This window comes from Caenorhabditis elegans, chromosome III, assembly GCF_000002985.6.
Source record: "Caenorhabditis elegans chromosome III".
Taxonomy (NCBI): domain Eukaryota; kingdom Metazoa; phylum Nematoda; class Chromadorea; order Rhabditida; family Rhabditidae; genus Caenorhabditis; species Caenorhabditis elegans.
Genome location: NC_003281.10, coordinates 5,280,523 through 5,307,450, shown reverse-complemented (window position 1 = coordinate 5,307,450; position 26,928 = coordinate 5,280,523). Strand labels below are relative to the sequence as shown.

At 35.1% G+C, this 26,928-nt stretch overlaps 4 protein-coding genes and 3 non-coding genes across 8 annotated transcripts; 4 read left to right on the top strand and 3 right to left on the bottom strand.

The window, feature by feature from the left end:
* Nucleotides 1–1,099: 1,099 nt before the first annotated feature.
* Nucleotides 1,100–5,233, bottom strand: F52C9.5 (uncharacterized protein; the record flags this gene model as incomplete). The annotated part of the gene is made up of 10 exons (NM_001379706.1): nucleotides 1,100–1,424; nucleotides 1,989–2,133; nucleotides 2,593–2,726; nucleotides 2,918–3,240; nucleotides 3,287–3,450; nucleotides 3,977–4,384; nucleotides 4,434–4,594; nucleotides 4,722–4,854; nucleotides 4,905–5,031; nucleotides 5,100–5,233. The coding sequence occupies 10 exons, from the start codon at nucleotides 5,231–5,233 to the stop codon at nucleotides 1,216–1,218; spliced, it is 1,938 nt and encodes a 645-aa protein (NP_001367876.1). The 3' UTR covers nucleotides 1,100–1,215.
* Nucleotides 1,472–1,546, top strand: F52C9.10. The gene has a single exon (NR_052309.1). It is a non-coding gene; the product is annotated as an Unclassified non-coding RNA F52C9.10 (non-coding RNA).
* F52C9.t1 lies at nucleotides 1,475–1,546 on the bottom strand. The gene has a single exon. It is a non-coding gene; the product is annotated as a tRNA-Thr (tRNA).
* A 331-nt stretch (nucleotides 5,234–5,564) lies between the features above and the next one.
* Nucleotides 5,565–7,443, top strand: T15B12.2 (non-specific serine/threonine protein kinase). Its single transcript, NM_001379705.1, has 11 exons — nucleotides 5,565–5,664; nucleotides 5,715–5,853; nucleotides 5,904–6,059; nucleotides 6,103–6,210; nucleotides 6,262–6,420; nucleotides 6,493–6,712; nucleotides 6,760–6,844; nucleotides 6,890–7,025; nucleotides 7,072–7,121; nucleotides 7,167–7,241; nucleotides 7,286–7,443. The coding sequence occupies exons 1-11, from the start codon at nucleotides 5,576–5,578 to the stop codon at nucleotides 7,407–7,409; spliced, it is 1,341 nt and encodes a 446-aa protein (NP_001367879.1). The 5' UTR covers nucleotides 5,565–5,575; the 3' UTR covers nucleotides 7,410–7,443.
* A 1,646-nt stretch (nucleotides 7,444–9,089) lies between these two features.
* T15B12.1 (Calponin-homology (CH) domain-containing protein) lies at nucleotides 9,090–19,271 on the bottom strand (the record flags this gene model as incomplete). 2 transcript variants are annotated; one of them, NM_001379703.1, is made up of 11 exons in its annotated part: nucleotides 19,049–19,271; nucleotides 18,461–18,579; nucleotides 18,318–18,392; nucleotides 17,871–17,948; nucleotides 16,635–16,736; nucleotides 12,621–12,831; nucleotides 12,501–12,566; nucleotides 11,431–11,488; nucleotides 11,087–11,180; nucleotides 10,841–10,992; nucleotides 9,623–9,746 (listed from the first exon to the last, which is right to left on the bottom strand). In NM_001379703.1, exons 1-11 carry the CDS (start codon nucleotides 19,266–19,268, stop codon nucleotides 9,623–9,625), a joined length of 1,299 nt encoding a protein of 432 aa, NP_001367880.1. In that variant the 5' UTR covers nucleotides 19,269–19,271. The 2 variants fall into 2 exon arrangements, with proteins under 2 accessions (NP_001379971.1, NP_001367880.1); NM_001392095.2 differs by lacking the exons at nucleotides 16,635–16,736; nucleotides 17,871–17,948; nucleotides 18,318–18,392; nucleotides 18,461–18,579; nucleotides 19,049–19,271 and having other exon boundaries at nucleotides 9,090–9,746.
* On the top strand, nucleotides 12,401–12,472 carry T15B12.t1. The gene has a single exon. It is a non-coding gene; the product is annotated as a tRNA-Met (tRNA).
* Nucleotides 19,272–21,145: 1,874 nt separating the features above from the next.
* On the top strand, nucleotides 21,146–21,365 carry ZC395.11 (Transposase; the record flags this gene model as incomplete). The annotated part of the gene is made up of 2 exons (NM_065728.1): nucleotides 21,146–21,260; nucleotides 21,313–21,365. The coding sequence occupies 2 exons, from the start codon at nucleotides 21,146–21,148 to the stop codon at nucleotides 21,363–21,365; spliced, it is 168 nt and encodes a 55-aa protein (NP_498129.1).
* Between the last annotated feature and the right edge of the window lie 5,563 nt (nucleotides 21,366–26,928).

Genomic DNA, 26,928 nt, shown 5'->3' with positions numbered 1-26,928 from the left:
TCTAGTGTATGCATTTTGCAAACTACCGTAATTTCGGACACATCACGGTGAGCTGGAATAAAATAAATAGATACCCGGTATGAGGAAAGAAGGATGAACTAAATCTGTCCAAGACGCTGTGATTTTATACAAAACTTTGTGAGAGGCGGAGCAAAACCGAATGTCGTCGAAATATCAACAAAAAAAAGTGGGCGGATCAATGAGCTGTCACATGTTTTGATTTTCTGTCTTCGTCTTTTTGTTCTTAGGATGTTTCGTATTTTTGTGTTAAAGATCTGGCGGAAGGAAACATGATTTTTTGTCTTCATTGCATTAACATATGAGTGGAGAAAAATGAAAAGGCTATTTATATTATTATGAAAAAGCAAAGGAACATAAATAGAAAACGTATCCCTATTCTACAGAAAAATTTGATAATTTACTTTGAATTTTTCGTTTCCCACTAACTTAAACCTACATAACAAGATAAGCTTCATCAAATCCCCATTACCCCCAATATGTCCAATCAGAAGATATTTAAATCCAGCCGGATACCATCTCGCTTGATCGTGGGAGTTCCGAAATATTTTTGAATTTTTTCCCTTAGATATTCGAAATCAGGGGAAAATTAGGAGTAATTCAGAATTTCGATTCGAATGAAACCAACGAATGCATCTTTAGGCCTCGCATAGATGAAGCTGTTCCGTAGGGACCAATGAAGCTGGCTAATTAAAGCTTATCAGTTGTGGCTTATCAATACTGATAAAGATGGGACCATTAAAAATGTGGGCGGAGTCACATGTTTTTCAAATGGGCGTGGCTCAAGTCTGAATCTCTCAAGTTTACACACTCTTGTGGGATGAAATAACGTCCTAGTGGGATAAAAGTCGACCCCAACACTACTGAGCTTCAGGAATCGGCGCACATGCTGCTGGCAATTAACAGCTCTCTTCACTAAAAAAAGTACCTTCAGGTGGTCCACATATATGTAGTTAAATTGAAATATTGGCATGTTGAAGATGCGTCATCAGCCATTCTCTGATTGTGTAAGAAAGTTTTCTTCGTTTTTTAACTTTAAATTTTGTTAACTCAATTTTATTTTGTTTCATCAACTTTGAAAATTCAATAAAATTTTATTAAGGAATCACATTATGTACAACAAATTATTATAATCGTCGAGTATCATGGATAAGGAAGAACGTTAGAAAAAATTAATGCGTTCAAATGAGAAATATGCTACCTAAGAAGCCTTGATCTCTTGAAAGAGCTCAAACTTGGATCACATGGCCTTCTGCACCATTCCAACTGTTTTGTATGCGAATTATGACGGAGACCATAGGAGCACGAAAGGAATACACGACAGCACTCATTTAATGGGCATTTGAAGCCAGTTCGACGTATCTTTTGCTTCACTTCTGCGATTTCTTCTTTTGTGGGCACTGGGTCTGAAAATAGAAAATGTAAAAGTTTTCAAAAAGATATTTTTCAAACGAATTGCCCCCACGCAGGATTGAACTACGGACCTTTGGTTTACAAGACCAACGCTCTACCACTGAGCTATAAGGGCGCCGCGGCGAGAGAAGTGATTAGACAACATGAAGAAGAGGGCGCCATAGAGAGGGAGTAGAGAATTGTGGTTGTTGACATACTTAGTTTTTGCTGGTATTTATGAGAGTGTAAATAACTCGGTGTGAAACAATATTTCGCTCACTCGTCCGCTTACATTTTATTATATAATTGCTAAAAATCCAGTCCCACGGACACAATTTTTTTTGAAAATAAGGATGCGCCTTTGAAGGGATACGGTAGTGTTTAAACTTTTGGATCAGACATTCTCCCCGATTGCTTTCTTTTTTGATTTTGTAATTGTAATTTAAAAGTAAAAAGAGAGCAAATCAAAGAAAAAAAAATGTGCATTAAAGCTTTTCAGAATTTTCAGTATGAAAAATATCAATTTGGTATTTTTTATTAAAAGTTATATTTTTCATAATTTTTTACAGTAACCTTACCTTCAGACGCATCAGTATTATTATCTTCAATTTGTTCGTGATCATTATTTTCTAATTCTCCAGCTCTTTTAATTGACATTCTCATGTCAGTTGAATCAATTTCGTCAACACAATCTCGAACTTCTTCGGCGCAGTCTTCGATTTGCTGAAAAGTTGAAATAATTTGAAACAAAAACTACTTCGTAAGGATAAAATACATTTTTGCAGGGGAACATTCTTAAAATAATAGAGAAAAAAATAAAATAATTTTAAGAATAGAAACCGTTTACTTAGTTGTGGGATTTTGCAATTTTTGCCACAAAAATACGATATCCGGTCTCGAACGGAGTGCATGGAAAGTGTGCACCTTTAAGGAGTACTGTAGTTACCACCTGTTTCTCTGAAAGTTATCGACAAATAATTGAAATGTTTGTAAACATAAAAATTCTGAGCAAACAGGAGAAAATTATCAACAAAACAAATCCTGCAAAATCGAGATGTTGAAAACTACATACAGTACTCCTTAAATGCGCATACTCAAACCAGGCACTTTAAGATTTTTGAAAAAAAAAATCGTAAAATATTCCATCTGAGTATTTTATAGTTTTAGATTTTCTATTCTTACATTAAAATTAGCACAAATCTTTCGTCTTGTCTGTTTTCCATCTTGACATTCAGACCAACTTTCCCATTTTGAACCATCCTCCTCTACATCTTCGTGGTCTGTCACCATTTTATCAGCTCCAATCGCATCAGTTTCTGGAATTAAAAATGTTGTTATTTTTTAAGTCTCTCTGAGTATTACACTGAGTATCCTCTACATATCAAAAGTAAGTTAAAACATATGAAAAATGGAAGAGCGAATAAAAGAAGAAAAAAGTGGAATGGGTTACTGTAGTTCGTTGAGAGCCAGTACCAATTTTTTCAAATTAAAGATTACTAAAACTTGCCAAAGTTCCGAACCCCAGCCATTTTCCTTTTCGATTGTTTTGAGCGTGGAGTTGTACACTCAACTTCGAAATAATCAACAATATCCGTATTTTCTTCCGTGAAAAGTTCTCTCTGCGTATTTCGATTTTCGGAATTCAATATGCAATTTAGTTGATTTTCTTCAAAATAGTACATTCCCGAAGTACAATTAAATCCGAACAATTGATAACTATTAAGACACGTGTCAAAGCAATGTTCAAAAGATGGAGAATCTGAAACTGATTCTGCAAATCCAACAAGAATCATTTGAGGATGACGAGAGAAGAATGTGGATGGGCATGATCTGTAAGGAGATTTCTGAAATTTCAATGAATTCTAAAAATCCTTACTCCACAAAACTTTTCGATACACATATTTTCTCGTGATAAGACGCATCTTCTCTTTGTTTCAATTGACCATTTCCAACAGGAACAGCTGCTTCAGAAGTAAATGCACAGGTTGAAGTGGAGGAAAGAAAGTCGAAACTTTTACATTTTAGTGCAACACCATTTATCTGGAAAAAATGCAGGCGATTCAAAATTTTTAAATTTTCTAAGAACACATGTAATTCACATTTATGTAAATGTCCTACAATGGTTTTTCCAAAATTTGATTCAGTGCCAAAATATATAAAATCACTACATTTATCTGAAAATAACTTTCATTTCAGTTAAAACATTTGAGAAGACCTGAAACCTGAAAGTTGCAGACTGCCAGTTAATAAGCTTCGTTTTTTGGCAATGGCAACTTTCAGGTAATTTTTGAGCATTTTCTACATTTTTTGAGCTAAAAAAATGTTCTTTCCAGATTAATCGGATTATTTTCTATACTTTTCCACACTAATATTAAATAAAAAATGTTGGAGCAACATGGCGCAATAGGCCACTTTAATGTACTCGTGTGTACAGTAGCTGGAAAATTCTGTTTATTTAAGAAATCCCGTAACAAAAATTATTCTAAACTTTCAGTCTGAATTGGGCGAATTGGAATATTCATCTTCGCTTCGTTCATTGGTTTTGCTTAAAATTCTACTCAGTTACCTTATTTTCAATACAGGCTTTTGCACATTCTGCAACATCTCCAACAACCAACTCCTGATCATCATGGCTAAAAAGCTCAAATCCTTCAGTTCTCAAGAACGTAGATTGTTTTCCACGTGGACAACTATCTGATGATGGTGAAGCAACAGTAATATCTTCAATTGTTTCCGTCATTTCTTCGTGTTCATCTCTTTTATCTGTATTTGTTGCAAGAGCAACAATTGGAGCAGATGGTGGAGGACTTGGAGGAGAATCTTCATCTTCTGAAGAAGGAGCTGATGATGATGATTCTCCATTTATCATTGATAAACAATGAACAATATCAGTTGGCTCAAAATAGTCACGAGTCTGAAATTTCAGCAAACGAGCTGGAGCCTGATCTCCGACGTGGGCAAATAGATCGCACACCTGTAAATTCCCACGTTTTCTGAATTTTGTTTTCTTCAGTAATACTCACCCGATTCACATTGTCATAAACGAACGATCTGCAGCTATAAACACCGATTTGGCTATTCAAGCAGTGAGATTTACAATGGATTAAGCCAGTCGATGATCTTCTTTCATACGGTTGAGCGTTCACAATTATCGAATTCTCGTAACGACGGAAACATGGATCACCTATAATAATAGTAACACTGTGAAAATTATCATTTTATCAAATAACATGCCCGGTTGGAGAACAACTTAAAAAAAAGGAAAAGCTCTGAAAAGCTCCTACAGTACCCTACAAAACAATTTCACTCACTCAAATCGGGAATCCCTGCAATCACTTGATTTTGTGGATCAGGATCCCGTGCCTTTTGTGAAGAATCTGATCGATTTTTGGGCTTCCGAGTTGTTGAAAAATATGGATTCGCATTTGAATTGGTCACCAAATCCTGGAATGTATTACAAAAAATTTTCAAACATGATTAAAGTGAAAACCTACTTTTTCATTGAAAATCTGAAAGTTTTGAGATTTTTGTTTTTCTTCTTTTCTTAATATTTTATTCATTCGATTAAATAGAGAATCCGCAGAAGCAGTTGTTGTTCCAATTGGAGGAGGTGTTGGGAATCTAAAATTTGAAATTTAGATGGAAAATTTAAGCTATTCACTATTTAAAAAGTTCCCAAAAAATCTTACGTCTGTAAATGATCGTCATCCTCCGATGAATCTTGTTTATCAGTGATATCTTCTACTAGATTTGACGAACTTGAAATATAAGTTAAACTGAGAAATATGAGAATTGTTGCTGAAAGACGATGGCTGGATGGCATCTGAAAATGTAGATTGTTGCATCTTACAGGTTTTTGTTGATACGTGACAACGAGCAAAAGAGAGAGAGAGAGAGAATATCGACAAAATCCAAAAATTTGACAATGCTCGACATATAAATTTTGTTGGCCTTACTGAGGAATTTTGTCCCCCCTAACTCTCTGTAACTTTGCTTCTGTTCAAATTTCATTCATTTTATTTCTTCCTTTTCAAAAATTTTTTTTAAAAATGTAAAATTTAAACTTAACGCGTTTAATATACGCGTTCTATTTATCCTTTTTATTATACGTGAAAGAAAAAACCGAAATGTGGAATTCAAAGTTTTCAAATTTATTTCGAAACAAATGAAGACCGGCGATCGACAGCGAACAGAAAAAGAGGCAGTTACGAAGGATGGTCAGACAGGATCAAAGAAGCCGGGATATAAGAAAAAGTAAGATTTTCGAGAAAATAAAATTTCCAATCCAACCCCAATTCTTACAGGCCTGTAAAAAAGTTGCTGTCAAATAACACAAAAGTAAAAACGAATAAAACAAAAAGAGTATGGTGTGTGCAGGCTCATATCGGGTCAGGAGGCTTTGGTGACGTTTATAGAGTTTATGATGAGCCGAATCCAAAAATGGTAAGAACTGAAAGTGATCTATATAAGACTATATATCTTGAATTTAATAGGAATATGCTATGAAGACGGAAGTTCACGGTGCCCAGCAGCGACGTCTAAGTATTGAAAAAAGCATTCTGAAGGAAATCGACACCTACACGACGACTCATAAAAAGTCTCGACACTTTTGTGAATTGATTGATTCAGGACAAACAAAAGATTACTCGGTATTTTAGATCAAAACTTTCAGAACTCAATTAAAAATTTCAGTGGATTGTCATGACACTTATCGGTCCGTCATTGGAAAGTGTCCGTCGAATGTTGAAAAGACAATATACAAAAAGTTGCGTTATCAACATGGCTCTTCAGATTCTTGATGTAAGTACATTTCTAGACGATTTGAGAAGTCGTTAAAAAATTCCTCTTCAGGCGGTAGAGGTTATGCATGAAGTTGGATTCATACATCGTGATTTGAAGCCCGCCAACATATGTACAGGAACTCCGCCCCAAGACGATCATGTTCTCTATGTGCTCGACTTCGGAATCAGTCGAAGAGTCTTCAAAAGTTCAAAATGCCACGAACTTCGAGTAAGTTATGCGAAATTTCACAAAATTTGGAACACTTCACGAATTTTTGTGTCATTGAATCTTTTTTTTCAGAACAAAAGAGAACGTGTTCCATTCTTTGGAACTCGGAAATTCTCGAGTCGTGCATGTCACCAGGAAAAAGACCAAGGAAGAAAAGACGATATGGAGACTTATCTCTACACGATTCTGGATCTCTTCCACAATGAACGAGGACTTTCGTGGAGTAAAGACTTGGCGGATGTGAATAAAATCATCGAGAAGAAACACGCTTTGTTTGAAAATCCAACGAAAGGTTTAGGGGCCCACGTTTTTTGGTATCTAAATGAATATTGATTCCAGAACTCGATAAGATTATTCCATCCGGAATTGATAACATCATCGTCTACTTGCGAGGTTTGAAATTCGAAGATCCAGTTGACTATAGGTATCCTTTTAAAGAGAAAGATAATAATAAAAGTTCGTTTTTCAGACAAATTGAGAATGAGCTTCGCACGGCTGGAAAGAAGATGGCACCGTCCGATTCGAGCGATGAAACAATGGATTGGACTGGAAAGTTGGAACAACTGCTGAAAGAGGCAAATAAGAATAAGGCTGTTGGAACACCGGTAGCTTTCTTTTTTTTTAATTGGAAACCAATTCGTTGATTTACAGAAAGGAGAGGAAACTCTGTTGTATGAACGGCTCAAGGCAAAACGTGACAGGTAGACAGAAACTATTCGAAAAGACTTCATATACCAGATTTTCAGGGATATGACGACTGATGCTGTCAAAACAGTGGAAATGCGTGCAACTATAAATAGAGACGTGGATGCATCAGAGGGGTAAATAAGAAGATGATAATCAAGACTAATTCAAAAAATTACAGAATGTTCAACGACAAAGGACTCACTACTCGAACAACCTTGGTGTCTGTTGAACTTCCTCCTCCACCTCCTCCACCTCCTCAAAAGCCACCAACCAAGCAACTCAAAAGTAGAACCAGAACTTGAACTTTTTTGCCAATGAACCGATTTTAGTCATTTTTTTCATGTTCATTCTACAAGTCATGTTTCAAAGTTACAAGCTTTCAAAAAACATCTTTCTGTTATGATAATGATTAGATTTGACACAGTGGAAGAATTAGTTGAGTCTACTAATAACACCATTTATAGATCGGCTGCTGGAGTAAATACAAAGGGTCTTAAATTAAAAAAAATTCTTTCAGTTGCAGAAAGATGAAATATACTACAAGAAGTTCATAATGTGCGGCAGAAAGTTGCGGCAAGTTGTGACAAAAGAATAAAAATGCGATACAGAATTTTCTAAATATCCGACAGAACATTGAAAATATGCGATTGAAAAAAGATACTACTCGACAGAAAGCTGAGTGAATCTTCCGTGTAGGACTTTCAGGAAAATCAGCCTGTGGCGACAATTAGAATTGCCAAATTAGGATTCGAATATTAAAATGTAAAACATTTCAATATTGTCAATTCAATACAGTGTTAGATATTAATCCGAATAAAAAGTGACATGTAAAGTGTGTTCGTTTTCTCGAAAAAAAATCCTTTGAATCCCGAAAATAATACGCACACACACAGTTGCCTGGATTGACACACGGAGACAGAATAGAAGTAGGTCTGTGTGTTGTTCCCTCCGAAAAGATTTGAATAGAAAACGGACGGCCCCTTTCGAAATGAACGAGTGATCATTACGAGTTTGTAGGTTCAGGAAGAAAGAGAGAGGCGAGACCAATTAACCTAGGATGAACGAATTAGAACTGTCTCTCTGTGTGTCCTATTAACACCCATCTGCCATAACGTATTGAGGATTATGTTTATTTATTTGTGTTAATATGGAACATAATACCTTTTTTTTATTTTAGAACATAAATTTCTAATAAAACCTCCTGAAAGGGCGGAATTTTGGGAGATATTCCTATAAGGGAAACTTCAAAATGTCGAACTAATATATAAGCTCTGGGGGAATTCATAATTTTTCAAAATAGTTGTTGTTCCTGTTTAAAACTCACTTTTCAAGCACCTGTTTTTTTAAATTTTGTTAAACTTCGATGACGTTTGTTTTACATTTTTATGGGACTTTTTGAGAAAATTGACCAAAAAATTGATTTCCTAATTGTACGAATTGTTTTTACAAAAAACTTGTTTGATTCAGGGAGATTTCACGAGAAATAAAACAAACAAGAACCAAAAATGTGCAATGAAAATTAGGTTAAAAACTAAAATCACAGATTTTTAAATAGTTTTTTTTTCAAAAAAGTTACTGTGATCTCTCAGATCGTGCAATATAAAAAAAAAACAATTCATAAAATTATCGACTACTGGTAGATAAAATTTCAAAAATGAAAATACTTTGAACAAAAGAGGAATATTGTTTTTTTTTACAAAATACAGCAGAACGTTTATGGGGAAGAATGGGAGGATTAATACGGAGAAGCTTAAGAATTCGGCCGGGTTCTTTACGATTTCTTCGGTGAAAATCTTACTTGTTTTCTCATTGTTTTCTAGTTTAACAGAAGATGAAGGATGATTCGGAATTTTCAAGAAATGACGGAACTGTTAGCAAGATAAATGTTGAAGCACATATCTCAATAATGGTACCCATAAGCAATCGAATTTTCGGCAAGTTTGTTGATTGCCAATTTAGTAAATATTTGAAATGTAAACGAATTTCAACAACACACACTTTATTAACTTTCAAAATTTCAAATTAAAACTTGAAATTAGTTATAAAAAACAAACAAAAACTAAATTTAGAGAAAAATAACAAAAAAAGATTGAGTTGATAATTTCGAAAGTTTCAGGTATTTTCAAAAACGTCAGACTAAAAATTTGAAAAAAGATATGATCAAAATTTGTGTGTTGTGAATTATTTCCTTGGAAAAAAAATTGTTTGAAAAAGCTGTAAATTGATGACCAGTTGATGGAGGGGTGGAGCTACTCGACTACAAGAAACGATAGGGATTTTTTTTTGGATGGGATGGGGAAACAGAAATATTTAAAGCTTATGTAAATGGCATGATGGGTAAATGCATGAATTTTGATGCAAAATTATTTAGAGTCTATTATTACAACATTTGTGGAGAATAGGGAACTTTTTGTTCGTAAAAGTAGATTTGCGGAAATCTAAAAATCGTTTAAAAATTGGAAGATTACAGTAGCAAGATTAGTTTCCTTTCTCCCAGCAAATGAGTAATATACAATTATGGATGATCACGGAATTGTTTGTAGAAGGACTGAACATAAGTGAATACACATTTCCAATCTGGACGGTCACCCATCATAATCATATCATCAACTTCCAATAATGGGAATATTCCATTGTCTCTGAAAATTACACGGTTGTGAGAATTCATTCACTTTTCAAATATATTTAAAAATTCAAATGATTTTTTTCAGTGATATCACACAGAACTGTATTTGCGTGAAAATCCCTCCCTCTTTTTATCATTAGAGCTAAGTTTCATCTCGAACTGCAAAGTTCACGTTATCTGAAAAAATACAGAAAATCCAGTAGTATTTTTGCATTTCACGTCAATTTCTTCAAAACAAAAATTTGATATTTTAACTTTTGCCGGTTTCAGGCACTTTTTATGGCTGAAACAATTTTTTTTCTTCATTCGCAGATCCAACTTTTGTTGGTAAGAGAATTTTGCACTAGTAAAACACAAAAATTTCAGAAAACGTCAAGAATCAATCGAGTTCTATTCTTTTTAGTGTGAATATTTTCATGTTTTCCATGCCTGACCATGAAAATTTGTGGGAAAATGAGTTTTTTTTTGTGATGTAAAGCTAATCGAATAAGCAAACTCTAGTATATTCTAATTCTATGGATATTCCAAAGATTTTAAACCACTGTTCCACTGTTCATTCACCAGAAATAGGCTTTCAATGCTAAAAAATATGAAAATCCACAGCAGTGTGTTGAGATTTGGATGAAACTCAATACAGTTTTTAAATGTGTCTTTTGAAAATTCATAAAATGTTTAAACCGTAATGATCTACTATGTTTTGCCTGCAAAACATGTATTTTTCTAAAATTTCAAAACATTTTCAAAAAATAAATGCGTTAAAACTAATGGATTTTCAAAATATATTCAGATAACGTGAACTTTGCAGCTCGAAATGAAACTTAGCTCTAATGATAAAAAGAGGGAGGGATTTTCACGCAAATACAGTTCTAGGGTGATGTGTGACATATGTACATATAGCTTGTTGGAATTTTTAAACACGTTTTAAAACTAAACACTCCAAAAAAAAAGTTTTCGAATTTTCGGAAAATTTTGGTAACGTCTCATGTGCAAACCCCGACAAATTTGTAAATATAGATGATTCAAACATGATTAAAATAAAAATTCGATGATATGTGAAAACTATCAAAGTTATCAAAACAGAAATTCCAGTGTCATAATGTAACTCACTCTGCAACTTTGAATGCCAAATCAAAATTATATCTTCTGTTGTTTGGGTCAAGCTTTGAGAAGTCGAATGAATTTGGAGCAAACCGATGAATAAGAGCACAGAATGCCATGCCATCAGCCCATGATGAGGAGAAGTTTGTTACATTCACGTTCTGAAAACAGTAAAATTAATAGAAGCTGCTAGTATTTTTCAGTCCTAAATATTTGGCTCATAAGCTTTCATAGATATTTTTTGACGTTTCTTACCGGGTAACCAGCAACTCTATTTTGAATCCAACGCAAAAGTGCATCCTTTATGGAATTCGGATTAAGCTGACGTGGTGGAGCAGTTGTAGTTGTGCTAAAAATTGTATTTTTGTAGAGCAATAGTGGGTCCCGCCACGATATCTCAAATCCATACAGAGTCCGTAAACTTAGAGATTTATCAGTCAAGGTATTGAAATTGTCTACCATGTCTTTGCAGGATCGGACCAAAATGTATCCTTTTTAATAAAAAAAAAAGAGTCGCTGGAGGGGTGATGTACCGTATCATATCTCGTTGCGAGACCAGTTTCCTTTAGCCAAAATTTTCTATCATTGAAAAAACTCACTTAGATTCAACCTTTTCCATTTGCTTGAACATATTCGGACGAGACATTTTTGGTTCGGCTGAAAAAAATTGTTTTTTATATGAATCTCTAAGTTTCAAAATGTTTTGTAGAACAAAGGCGGTTTGTGAAAATCGATGGAAAACTAAGCAAAAGCTGTCAGTTTTCATAGTTTTCATGTGATTTTTGTTTTTTAAAAACATGTGGAAAAGTGGGAGAAAATCGGAGCAATGAGGGATAGGAATAGGAAATTTTAAAGTGAGAAAAAACTTGATTTTCGCATGATTTTGAGTGATTTTTCTGAAGTTTTTCTCGTTAACAGCCAGATGCTCCCGATATTCCAATTTCTAATTTATACTAATTACTAACTAATCGCTTGCTAATGTGTATTACTGTATTAATTTAGGTCTTGCTGCGCCTCAAAGTGTATTTAAGAGGTGTGTTGCGATGCGGCATGCACCTTTAAACACGAGTACCGTAACTTTTTTTTTTTTTTTTTCTAAATGTCCACTCTATTAATGAATTCTTTCTCAACTACTTTTAAACTGAATAATAGTTGAGAAATAAGGAGAAAACTAGAGCAAAAAAAAATCAGTGAACTCTAGACGAGAATCAATGAAAAACTAGTTACCGTACTCGCATATAAAGGCGCATGCTGCCTCGAATATCTTCAAAATCACACTAAAAGTATTGCAGTATGTAAAATGTTGTGATAGTTGGAAGTGATAGAGTAGTATCCTTCTATCTCTTGGTCAAGGACCTCAAGGTGGGCTTTTGCTCTTTCTCTCGCCCAATTTCTCAAACATAAATGTGTAATTTTTCCTCCTCCCCTCTCGGAACGAGCACAATTCTCGAAAAATTGTAATAAAATGTGCTCCTGAACATCCAACCACTATTCGTATCCTTCTTTTCCCACTCTCCCCTCTTTTTGCATGCGCTCTAATATAATGGCAATGGAGGGTGTTGTTTTTGCAGCAGCGTGGCGCAGTGGAAGCGTGCTGGGCCCATAACCCAGAGGTCGGTGGATCGAAACCACTCGCTGCTATACTTTTTTATTTTTTAATTCAACTCACACTTTAAACTGGCGATTCCTCCGATATTTGGACGATTTGGAAGTGTGTGGGTGATAGTGGGAGCAACTGAAACTGAACAATTAGTCTGGGAGTGTGAGAAACTCTTTATATCCCACTTACCATGTCTGATTGGAGTAGGCGGCCCACTTTTCGATAAGATCAAAGTTGGCTTTGTTAAATTTTCTTTTCCCCCAAGTTTCAGTGAAAGTCGGGATTTGTGAATATCATTTTCCTGAGCCGCAGAGATTTCTCCGAATTTACGAGCTAATTGAAGTACTGATTCAGGTCGACTCATTCCTCGTATTTCCATCCGGATTTGCTCTCCGGTGTCCTGAAGCAGATGGTTTTTTTTTCAGAGTTTTGGAAAAATGGTATCTTGCCTAAAAATGAAACTTTTCAGTTACTACTTAGAAAACTTATTAATTATTCGATTTTTTGATAGTTTTTTGGAAGAAAATTGGTCAAGTTATTACTGTAAAAACCTAATAATCAAAAAAAAAATGTAAAGGTTTAGAATACTGTAGACAGACCCTACGAGATCCAGACATTAACATTTTTCCTAGGGATTCAAGTTCGCGTTCAGAAATATCAAAAATTTTCGAGGAATCGGGCGCATAAATTCGTACAAGTTGAATTAAAAATTCTTTGGCAGAACATGTTCGTTATACGAATGCATATCAATTAATCAAAAGAACACAGAAAAGAAAAAAGAATCGAATAGTACAAAACAAGAAAAAGGAATGAAGAAATGAAGGAAAGAGAGAGGATGAACGGAGATTGCCAATCTCCATCTATTGTTATTCATGGACTTTTTATGGAAAACTGATAGGATGATTATGATTGGGGTTTTTATGACCTAGTTCACGTGATTCTTGCCACTTTTATCAGTCAGTTTTGTTGTTTTCCGACGATTCTGGCAATTTTTTTGAAAATAAATTTAAATGACTAATAATACTAGTTGATTAACAACATCTGGTAATCTTAAGCAACTAAAAGCTCACTCCAATGACCAACAAAAAATTGATAAAAATATTTTTTTAAATGTACTTTTCCCAGTTTTAAAACAGAAAATTTGAAAAAGAAAATAGAAAGCACTACAAAATTCATGTTACTGCGCGATATATGACTCAGTGAGCAAAATGGACACGTCGCGATCAGGGGTGGGCAAAAATTTTCAGAATCAAGGAATCAAGAAACAAGATTTCTGGACAAAACCTCAAGAAATCAAGAAATCAAGAAATCAAGAATTGTCCACCCCCGATCTCGATCGAGGATTCGCGATGCTCATATAGTGCCCAATTTCGTTTTTCTCGGAGATGCGAAATGGAAATTTTATAAATGGCGCAGGAATGTAAAAAAAAATAACTTTTAAATATATTTTATGCTAAAAAAATTGTAGCCGTTATTGTGCCATTGGCCACAGTTCTTGTTTTGCCTGTGGAATCTAGAAAACCATATTTCGATGAAACTTCTGCTAAACAAGAAAGTACTAATAAACAGTAAAACAAAAGAAAATGTCATATCTTTTTGTATTTACTTGCCCCCTCATCATCTTTTTTTTTCTCCCAGGAAACCGGAAACTCGTGTAGAAAAGAGGAGGACAAATATTTATTTTTTTTCCAAAAATTTATAATTTTCTCAAAGAAAGTTAGGTTAATGTTCCAAAAGCGAGAGAGACAGTTGAAAATGAAAAAGAATGGAAAGTACCGCCGGGGGATATTGGAAAATTGGAAACCAAAATGGGTAGAAATTTTAGGCAATTAGAAGAGGTATGGACAGTAGAATTTTAAAAGAAACGTAAAATTAAAATTTAACAGCAAGTTTACAGCAAGTTTCGTTTTCAAACCAAAAATTGAAATGAACCTACAGCGCTACAGATAAGTTTCTATGTCGTATACATCACAGAAACTTACATTTACAATTAATTGAAAGGTACATAACACAAATAGTTTGAAGTCATCAAAAAAAAACATTAAAGAAAGGTTTGGATACAGTGAAAGTAGGTGTGTAGGAAGGGCAGTTATCCGAAATGCACACAGAAAGTGTACGGAAAGTTTCTTCGAAGTAGTGCCACGCCTTAGAAAATTGATGTGTTAAGACAAAAAACAGAAAGCCAAAAAGAGAATGGCAAAAATTGTGAAAAATCACGATGAAACTCTATAACAAAAAGTAGACGAAACTCGGGTATTTCCAGAAAGTAGGGGTATTCTATCAAAAAACAATATATTTCAAATTTACTATTCCAACGCCCGAACTATTTTTAGTAAACTTAACAATTGAGAATCCAAAATTTAAAATTCTTCTTGAAATTTGGCACTTGTCAAATTTTGACTGAAAAATTTTACAAACTTTAAAAAAAAAGTGTTCAATCAAGATGTTCAGCCTGAATTATTAAAACAGTATCTATATAAACTCTCTAATAGCGATGTATCATTTTTTTTTCTGATTCGAAGTTGTACTGAATTTTTTTTTTTTGAAAAAATTTTTTTTTCGTTGAACGTTTACTATTTCTAGACTCCAAAGTAGTTAAATAAACCTAAAATCAATTTCAAAACAAAAAAGGCGAATAAAAGAAAGAAATGGAAGTGTGTCTTAATTAACTGATTCAAAAAGTGTAAAGGTGAGACATACGGGATTCTAATGACAACCACTCCCTCCCTTTCACCACTAGACCAGATCACCTACTATCATTGGATAAAAGAATTAGAAAATGGAATTAGTTTTTATATTATTAAATAGAATTATAACAGATTATTATCTCATCTCACAGATCATACATGTAACACTGATTATACAGGGGAACTGGAAATAGGAAAAATAAAGTTTTCAGAAAACAGATGTGGTATAATTGCAGTTTCTCTGGAATTGATAGTCTAAATTTACAAAATTCCCATTTGGTTGTGAAAATTGAAAAATTGATCAAGATAAAAGAGGCGCATGATCTCGAAATGTTATGTTTTTGGTTTAACTTTCTTTTTTATTTCTATCTCTTCAATTTCTCTCAATCTCTGACCAATTCTTGGTAAATGCCAAAAACAGAAATGTTTATTCGTTTTCAAGTTAAACAATAAATCCGTGAATATTCGTTAACTATGTAAAGTACCATATTGAAACTGAAAACATTCACTTTTTGATCTTTGGAAAAAAAACTGAACGGAATAAGTAGAAGTTTCGGAGCAACAAAAAACCCTACGCCTCAGCCTAAGCTTAACCTAGACCTAATTTTCAAATAAAGTGCATAAAATGTTAGAACTGATTGAGGAAATCTTTGCAAAATGTTCCATCTCCAGTTGCTCTGTTCTCCACTTTATATTCGGGTATACAAACACAATCGAACACTTTGAATTTTCTCTGCGTCTCCTGTTTTTCTCTTATCCATTTTTTGAGAGATAAAGCATAAAATCAAACAAAGGAGCAGGATGGAACAGAGAGTTCCTTATCAGTATATCACAGTGTTCGGAGAACTGTAGTTTATTCTTTTGAAACGGGAGGAAATTATCATTATTTGCGTCTTGACAGGGTGACAGCTGATGGCCATAGAAGGTTGATTAAATAATGCGGAAATATATTACAATTGATAATTTTGCTAGGAACTTTTGGTTTGCTTTTCTTAACTTGAAACTAACTTGAAAGCTGGAATTTAGACGAAATAAATCAAAAAAGTTTGAAAATCATTCAATATTCTGCTAACATCAACCGGCTACTGTAGATTCGTGGCTTAAAAACTGAGAAAAATAACAAAAGCCGAAACAAAAATGAATCATTTTTCCATTCACTGCGCCTGCTTTTGTTTTGTTTTTATCGTATCAGAAAGAAGAAAAAAACGAAAAAAAAAGTTGAATGAGAAACAAAATGATTGAGGAAGGCACATTCAAACTAGTGGCAAATTTAATTTTCTAGAAGGAAAGGGGTGAAAAGTGTTAATTTGGTTAAAATCCAACAATTGTGTAAAAATCTGTCGCTCTCTGAATTTGAATGAAAAAACGGATTTCACAAAAATTTTACGAAATTCAATTGGTTTTTTCCGAGATTGTCTGCAACTTTTCATGCATTTTTCAAGAGTATGGAAATTTCAATCAGATTTAGAAAATCGACTTCCATAAAACTTTAAAATTTAAAACTTTGTATACTCACCACATTAGTTTCATATGTGGCATATCCATCATGACACACGACTCGGGTCACATCACTCTCGAAATTATATGTTGGAGGCATCGAACGCCGACGATGAAGATCCTGGAATAGGAAAAAACGTGGTTTTCAATTTTCCAGTCTGGGAAAACATCAAAAAAGTAAGTTTTATACAGCATCACCTTCACCGTACATTCAAAAATGTTTTTTGACCGGGTTCAGAGGAATCGCCGAAATGGAGATCCTAACACGAAAAAATAATGTAAAAAACCTTTTTTGCATACAAACGATTTGAAATCTTCAGTAAAAAACAGAACAATCGACCTATTTCTCATAGATTTTTTATTGCGTTCTGTACTATCTTTATGATAAAAAACTGGTTATTTTTTCATCTTTTTTTAAAATTCTATTCATTTTATTAGCGGTGTGATTATTTATAGTTATGGAATATTTTTCGGAAGTGATAACCTGAAAGTTGATTTTCAAAAGACTAGAAGCTATATTTGAGAAGAAAAAAGGATTGACTATAAGGTGAGAATAAATATTCTGACTTCTGACCCTTCGTTTTCCCGGAAAAGAAACTCGAAAATGCAAATGGACATCCGGAAATTTTTCCTCTCGCCCCCTTTTTACTACATAAAATATTCTCCTTTTTTCTGATTTTTTTCTCTCATGCCAGAATGTTTATACGATTCTAAAGACAATTTGTATCATTAAAATGGAAATTTTAGTAGTTTTGCGGTGGCTATTGAAAATAATTTTTGAGAAAGACAATATATTGATGGCAGGGTTAAATTTTACTTTTAAAAAAATGAAAATTCGATATTAAACGTATCAAAGCAGGTGCTTTAAGATCAGACTTCAGTGCTTTCACTACGGCTCTGGAAAAATGTTACGTCATAATCGGGAAGGTATTATTGTTACTTGTTGTGGCAGGAGTGTAACCAAAAATTTTCAATTATTTTAAAAACTGAAAGACCGAAGAAATAAATAAATTTCTTAAGAAAAAAATCTAAAATCCGTTTTTTGAGAACCGAAAAAAAATACAATTTTTAATTTTTTGGGAGTCTGAAAACCGAAAAACGAAGATTTTTTTGGCTTTTTTACAGAAAAAAAAAACCGAAAACCGGCCATGTTAGGCCCCATATTGCATGAAAATTCTTTATTCTAGCCCCCTCGATCATATGAATCTTGAGACAAGCTTCAAAAATTCTAAAAAGCTCAAATATGAAACCTTACCTGTGCTTGTCCTCCAACGTGAGAACCTCTATGACGGAGCCGTCCACGAAACTTGATATCGTCACTCCGTAATGACATCTGAAAAATTTCGAGGAATCTTTTTAAATTACTTGCTTGAATTGAAAAGTAGCCGCCCAGAAAGAACACTTATTAAAACTCGATAAAAATTTTAAAGAAAATTAGAAAGACAAGGTTCAGTAAGAGCTCTCAAGTTATCAATTAAACTATGTTCAGATTAGGCATCCATAAGAGGTGTCACTGAAATCCCCGTTCTAGAATTTTACTTGCCCTCCTCTCTCCCTAGCCTTAAAGCAATTCATGGTAATGAAGTTTATAAGGTGCTTTCATTTTTTGAGATCTTTTTCAAGTTTTTTCTGAACCAGAAGCTACTTTCAATTGAAGAAAGTCGCGCTTGAATGTAATTCCCATTTCAAAGGAGACACTTACCAAATCATGTTCAGATTCACTTCCAGCAGATCCATATCCTGATGAAGCAGACTCTTTCTTCCTTGTCATATCCGGCTGTAAATAATAAATATTCACAAATCGTAGTCAGATTTTCAAATAACATTTCAAAAATTATCACTCACCGAAAAATCCACGTCATCATCTGGTTCTGGAGATACTAATGGAGGAGTGTCAGATAAACTGAACATTGGTTGAAATGAATATTCCGATGGTGTACTACAATACATTGAGGTGAATACTCCTGAAATTCAAAGAAAGTTGTGAAAACTAATAAAAGTTTTCCCAAAAATTCGTGTGCTCTTGGCAGCTTGGTCAAGCTGCGAAGAAGATAATCACTTTCACAAATTTGCGTTGCATATTTTCCTAAAAACTACTGCAAACAAAGAAAATGAAAAGCGTGAAATATTTGAAGTTTTTGGTCTTTCAAGATGTATTAATTTATCAATATAAATAAAACATATCTTACATTTAAAAAATTATAACTGTTACTTCTAGAGATATTGTTCCTGCTTTAGCGATTATGAATTGGTCCTGGCCAGCGATTAAAAAAATGTACAATAAATTTTATGATTTTCACGATGTTTTTGCAGATTTATTGAGCCCGATTTCAAAAAATTCCTACAATTGATTTTAGTTGGTGGCCCAGTTTTTTATTTATTTTGCGGCCATATAGTAAAAACCACATTGGTTCAAAAACCAAGTTAACTTACCAACACAAGATTGTGGTGATAATGGTTCCTGAACTCCATATGGATGAAATGTAGTTTGACCAGTTGATACCCTTGTTATAGTTCCCAAAAAGGCTGAAAATCCTGGCAATGGAGATGCAGAATAACGAGAAATACATCCAAGACTTCGATTTCTGTGCCTTTTTTCATCTAAACTTATTGAAGACTGTGGGCGACAACGAGTTGACGCTGACGTCTTCATTTTCTGAAAATTATTTTTATTTTCAGAAATTTGACTTGAAAATTTTAATGATTGACATTAGAGAGAAATTCAGAAATTTTCAAAAAGTGGCTGAATATAAATGACTTTCAAAATAAATGGAATTTACAAAAAAAATCAAGAAGCAAAAAAAAAGTTTCTCAATTTAAATTCGGAAATTACATAAGTTTTCTAAAGCGAAGCTGTCTCTTTTATTGTGAACTTGAATGTCTCCGTGTTCTATGAAAAAACTGTTGAGTAGAGTAAGAAACTTGAGACAAAAAATCAAACCGAAAATAAAGCACGAAAATATGAGACTGGAAATTAATATATTTTCAGACCAAAGTTATATTTTATTGTTTCCAAACTATTAGTCATCTATTTTTGTCTAGAAATTTTCTAGTTTTATCATTGGTTTGGCAAAGTTCCAAATTACAAAAAAAAAATTTGAAAATTCTTGGCATTTCAAAAATTTTTAGGGCAGGTAAGTTCGCCTGGAGACATAATGCAAAAATTGGTCGAATAATGAATTTTGAGATTTAAAAAGTGTCTTTAAAAAAATTACAGTCTACATTTTTTTTTTTGGAGTCTTTCAATAAATGTTTTTAAATGTTTTAAATGTTTGACAATGATATTTAGGAAAGTTGTCTAAATTCCCAAAAAGAACATGAAGTATTGTCTTTTTAAAGGCCGCCAAATGAATATCAGATAGTGAGTACGTCCGCAAAACTAGCCAACGGAAATTTTAATTGTATACCTATAATAGTATACATGAACACTACTGGTACACAGATCATAGATTGCATTGAGAATAAGAGACGAAAAGATATATTTTGAGAGAGAAAGAGGAAAAAGTTTGTGGTTGGGGGGAAATGGCAATTAACAGATCAACAGAGAGGGAATACAGTTATTTCTGTACTTTATAGACGTTTATTTGAATCTAAATTGGGGATTTTGGTGGTAGAAAAGTAATGAAACAAATTTTGAAATAGCTAACTTCGTAAATGCTTTCAACTTTAAGAAACATGTCTTTGTGAAAAACAACCGTCTCCATTAAAATTTAAAACTAGAAAAAACGAATATTACCAGTTAAAAACCCATTCTTTAAAAATCGATTGTCATCTTTGAACGTAATATCTAAATTCCATCTTGTTCTGGATAAGAAAACGTTGACGTCAAAAGGACAAAAAAAAACAAGTTTGTGCTCTTTTCTATACATAGTGGGTTGCTAGACTAGGACAACATTCCATCAGAATCACATACATTTCGTCGTCCTTTTTTTTCTGGTTTTTCCCTTTTTTTCTTCAAATTGTGATGACACGAAATGGGTGGAGTTGAGAGAAAAGGGAGGAAGCCTATGATGTCATTATTGTCATTTTGATTTGAGTAATTGGATAGGAAAAAGTAATGTTTTTGTGTTTTGAAAGAGCAGTGTTCCAGTTAATTCACGATATGCGCATCACGAAAATTATAAGGACCGTTCACAATGCGCCTGCTTCCGGGTCGCAGTGAGCACATTTTGCACGAATTCGCTAATGGTTCCTGATGAAAATTGCCTACGCATTCCCTGAATAATTATACAGTCTCGGTAAAACGTTGCAACTTCATAGCACACTCTTGCAACTTCTCAGACATCCTTTTATGTTTTAACTTCTTAACAAACCCCTGCAACTTCTTTGCAAAGATTCAATAAAATTGGTTCTGGCGACGCACACGCTGTTTTCTAGAAAGCTCCTGCAAAGTTCTGCAGATTCCTGCAGAATTTAAACACGCGAAAATTGCTTTGCGGCTAGGTCTTTATTCGAATAGTTTTTTCTATTTTCATGGATTATTCGAAGATTTTTTGTTTGCTTAATTTATTTTTAATACTTTTTTCATAAATGTATTTCTCCAAACAAATTTTCTATTTTTTACTGATGGAAGAAGACTCAAGCGTCAAGTATCCACACAGAGAGTCAAAACCACGCATGGAAAGAGTATCAATGGAAGCTATCCGTAAGTATTTATCCAAATAAAAAAGTTATTGTTTTAATTGAAAATTTTTTAGAAGATGAATGGAGGCACTTGTTTGGCGTTGACGGAGAAAACAACAGGGGATGAGTTCAACTCTCCACCACGGGGTAATTTTTTAACAAATGTTTTCCTCTCCAAAAAAAAGGGATAAAAAAGGGCCCGAAAAAACAAACAAACAATTTAGTCACAGTCAAAGAAGTCTTAGGACATCCCAACCCTAGGCAGTCCTGCCCTAGACCCTAGCCTACCCTAGACAGCACTACCCCTAGCCTACCCTAGACAGCACTACCCCTAGCCTACCCTAGGCAGTCCTACTCCTGACCCTAGCCTTCCCTGGACAGCCTTACCCCAGATCCTAGTCTACCCCTCCCCAGACCCTACAGCCGGGCTCCCCGCCAGATCAGAGATTTTCTTCCAGCGGTATTCCTAGGCAGCCCTACCCTACCCAAGGCAAACCAAGCCTACCCCAGGTAGACCTAGCCTACCCTAGCCTACCATAGCCTACCCTAGCCTACCCTAGGCTAGCCCTAGGCAGATCTAGCCTACCCCAGGCAGACCTAGCCTACCCCAGGCAGACCTAGCCTACCCCAGGCAGACCTAGCCCGCTCTGGGCAGACCTAGCCTACCCTAGGCAGACCTAGCCTACCTCAGGCAGACCTAGTCTACCCTAGGCAGACCTAGTCTACCCTAGGCAGAACTAGCCTACCCTAGGCAGACCTAGCCTACCTCAGGCAGACCTAGTCTACCCTAGGCAGACCTAGTCTACCCTAGGCAGACCTAGCCTACCCTAGGCAGACCTAGCCTACCTCAGGCAGACCTAGTCTACCCTGGGCAGACCTAGCCTACCCTAGGCAGACCTAGCCTACCATAGCCTACCCTAGGCAGACCTAGCCTACCTCAGGCAGACCTAGTCTACCCTGGGCAGACCTAGCCTACCCTAGGCAGACCTAGCCTACCATAGCCTACCCTAGGCAGACCTAGCCTACCTCAGGCAGACCTAGTCTACCCTAGGCAGACCTAGTCTACCCTAGGCAGACCTAGCCTACCCTAGGCAGACCTAGCCTACCTCAGGCAGACCTAGTCTACCCTGGGCAGACCTAGCCTACCCTAGGCAGACCTAGCCTACCATAGCCTACCCTAGGCAGACCTAGCCTCCCGGACTCCTTCAGGAAGGAGTACTGGAGAGTTGGGCTTACAACGTTCGAACGTGCGGTTTTACCCTGCTCCCTCACACTTAGCTTACCCGGCTCCCTCACACCTAGCGGAGTGAGGGTCGGACACGTGCGGCACCCAACAACGACCGCCCAAAATTCACCGATAACCCAGGAAGCACCCGAAGGCTTGAGGGAGAGAGTTAGCTGGCCCTCCGCCAGGCCAGAGATTCGCTTTCGCAGGACCCTGGCAGACCCCAAAAATTTACCGATAACCCAGGAAGCTCCGGTTACTGGGAACACCTATCGATCGTAGAAGAGACGAGCGAGGACGACGCACGTCATCGCCTCCCCGTCTTGACGGGAAAGGCGATCCACAAACGGGAAAACGGTGTATGCATATATGATCGAGTGTTTATAGATGGCGTTGGTAGTGTCAGTAGATGTTTGTTACCACATCACGTTGAATGCAAGTCATTTTGAAAACGGACGAAAAAACTCCCAAACTTTTTTGAAAACTGGGAAAATTTGAAATTTGCTGGCATTGAAGCCTAACCCTAATTGTAAGCCCAAAAAGTTTTGAAAAAATCACTGTAAGCAAGTACATACCAGCTTATGGAAACATCGTGTACATCTTACAGAACTGTTTTTGGTGTGACGTGAAAGACAATCAAAGGAAAATCGTTGGCTAAGTTTTTTATTTTCTAGGCCACATAGATAAAAGCGCTCTATGAGCTCCCTATAATCATAAAAAACTTTGGGAATGAATGGAAAGATTAGGTCAACTAGAAGTTGACTAAAATTAATATAATCCGAAAATCTGTTTGGAATCGTTGAACACAAGTTGGAAACATCGTTTTTCTTCTTATTCTGGTGTCAATGGGTTTGCACATCCAAAGGAAATTCTGCGACGACAAAGGGAAATACCGTTGGCATTGAGTCAGTTCAGTCATGCTCTTTCCAGAGGAATGTGTTATTGTTAATTTTTATGTTTGTTAATTTATTTTGTTTTGTTATCTACCGGGAAAATGAAATTTCAACCAAAATTGGAGTTAATATGAATAGAAAACCATTATACATATTAATTTTCAGCTAATATGAGCGTTTTATAGCTCTAGTTTAGGAATCTATAGAATTTCTAATGTAAAAAAATGACAGGAAAAGTACCCCAGCTTATTTTTTGTAGTTGCCATATTTATCAATTAATTTTATCCTATTACGCGCGAGGCAGATTTGGGGCAACGGATAGTGATGATGAACGAAGAGCAACGGGCCAAGGGATCGAGACAAAGAAAATTAATGTTAAGAAGCTGCAAGAGTCTGCAGAAACATGTTAGAAAGCTGCAATACCTGAAAGCGCTTCGATTTGTTTTTCATTTGCGCGCCCCACGCCAAGTTTTGCCAACCTCTGCAGATTTCTGCAACTTCATAACAGTTTCTTGCAACTTTATATAATTGTTTTTATTTAGTTGCAGAAGTTTGCTAAGAAGCTGCAAGCGTGCGCTATGAAGTTGCAACGTTTTACCGAGGTGCTCCACATAATGATACGGCCACCCCCAAATTTTGGTATAACTCAAAACTGGGTTGAGATAGCAAAACATAGTTTCTTGTGAAAATGTTCGCTGTACTGGCTAACTTTCAGATAAGTATTGGAAATATACCTGAATCGTTCAGAAAAAAGACAAACCATTTTTTTCATGAAAAACCATATTAAAAAATCCACAAAATGATACGGCCACCCTTGGTTTTCGTTTTCTTTTTTCGTTTTCTTTGCAATTTTTTTTGCTAAACGTTAAGTTTCATGTTCGTTTGTGTTTTTACAGCTATGGGTCGTGGAATAACTTCAACTGACTACGAAAAAGGACAAATTGTGCCAAATTATCTCAAGGCTTCTCGAATCGTCAGATTTTTCGTGATTTGAAACTTTCGAGAGATATGATCACTCGATATGCTTCCAATCCTGCCGCTTATTGCACAAAAAAGTCTTCTGGTCGCACACCTTTTCTTTCTGTCAGACCCAAAAAAAAAACCGTTCGTCGAGCATCCAATTGAACAGTGACTTGCTCGAAAAGTAGGAGCGAGATGAACCTGGCAGTGTCTGTTGAGGCCGTACGACATGTTCTTTTGAAGTCTCAGTTTAACAAAAGACGAAAATTATATATCGAGTGATCATATCTCTCGAAAGTTTCAAATCACGAAAAATCTGACGATTCGAGAAGCCTTGAGATAATTTGGCACAATTTGTCCTTTTTCGTAGTCAGTTGAAGTTATTCCACGACCCATAGCTGTAAAAACACAAACGAACATGAAACTTAACGTTTAGCAAAAAAAATTGCAAAGAAAACGAAAAAAGAAAACGAAAACCAAGGGTGGCCGTATCATTTTGTGGATTTTTTAATATGGTTTTTCATGAAAAAAATGGTTTGTCTTTTTTCTGAACGATTCAGGTATATTTCCAATACTTATCTGAAAGTTAGCCAGTACAGCGAACATTTTCACAAGAAACTATGTTTTGCTATCTCAACCCAGTTTTGAGTTATACCAAAATTTGGGGGTGGCCGTATCATTATGTGGAGCACTGTAGTCTAAAAGTTGGAAGATTGAATAACGGATTTTGATTTTTTTAGGTGATTACTTCTGAGAGCATTGGATATAAAAGTTTTTTTGAATTTTCAAAGTGATATAACACGTTCAAGCATTCAGTTATTTTAGGCGTCAGACGAATTTAACATGACAGGATTCTTTGGAACCAGTCTAACCTTTCTAAAAAAGGAAAATGTTCCGTGAATTTGTTTTCTGTAGAAGGTATATAAATTGATCGAAAAGTTTCAGATACTAGGGCGTAAAAAGATATTCTCAATTGGTTGTTATGACCTGTGACGTATTCCGAACATGAAAAAAATCAGGATATGCAAACATGCTCATTGGTGTAATAGTGATGACTGCTATTGTTTCACACTTTTAACATGTCATGTTTCATTTCTATTTCTGCTACAAAACACATATGATCTTCAGTATATAGAATTTCAGGTTAAAAAACACGAACTGTTGAAATGTTCGAAAAACAAAAAACGGGTGCATCACTACTAGAAACTAATTTCTCAAAGATTGCTTGATAATCAATTCGAAATTTGAAAATCTGATGAGAAGAAATTCGAAAGATGGAAACAGGAAGGTCATTTTAATAAAATGAATAAAGTGAAATTTCTAGTGCTTCATTTTGAAGGACTTGACAATGAGAATCTATCGGATTTAGAATTCAGTTTTTGAATGGAAATTTAGAAAAAGTATTGACAATAGTCATATTATCAAAATATATAAACTGTCATGGGAAACGTGGCTTATTTTTTATTTTGTTTTTTATTCAAGCTCCTCCCATTTTTTTAATGAACTAATAAATGAAAATTTCAACGAAAGGTCAAGAATGGGAGGAGCTTAAATAAAAAACAAAATAAAAAATAAGCCACGTTTCACATGTCAGTTTATATATTTTGATAATATATTTATTACAAAATTTTGGAGGAAAAAATATTCGACCACGGTGGCCGACTCTATACAAACCCTGAATAAAAAACAGAAAAATAATTCGTATAAAAAGAAAAAAAAATCGCAAAAAAGAGAAGAAACATTCAGAGTGTCCAGTGGTCGGTCAGTTGTACATCTAATTAAATTTTCATCGAAAGTGCCAAGTCCTCACATTTTTTTTCTCTTTTTTTGAAGTTTTTCCCCCATTTTTACGAGGTTTCGTACAATCAACGGAGAACCCCCAAAAAACTAAAAAATGGGGAGCTCAGAAATAAAAGGAATTTACATCTTGACCTATGAGACATATCTTTATGTAAAGCAAGTGAGGGGTAATGTTTGTATAAGTATTCCTTCTTCTTCCTCTTATTATATTCCTAATACCTACTACTACTACTTCATATAGTAAACATAGTTTTCTTTTCGGCTCTTCAATAGGTCAGTAATAAAACAAAAAGTGCAAAAAGGCAATTGAGCAATTGAAGGAGATATTGAATTTCAGATGAAAAGAGGGGAAATTAGAGTGACCGGTATTCGAATTTCGCTCGAATTTTGAAACATAATGTGCAAACACAAGATGGACAAAAGAGTTGGCTGATTTTCAGAAACAATAAGAGCTTTTAGGTCCTACCACGAGCGAAACTGTTCAGCTACCGTACCCGACATTAAGCGACAAAAAGGGTACTGTAGATGTTAATTACTGTGTTTTTCTTCAAAATTTCACCGATATTCTCTTATTTCCTGTACAATTGAAAAAAGGGGAAATTAGAGTGACCATTTCGCAAAGCTCATGAAATTTCATAACCTTGTCTGTACAGATAACATCAGTTAAGCTTTCCATTTTGAAAGTTCAAATCCGTAAAAAAAGAGATAATGTTCGACGTCACAAACTTCTTTTTAGTCGACGCCGCCAACAGTAAGCTGGATGTCGAGTGAAAACACATTGATAATATCTTTCATGGTCCCAGCAGATTCGG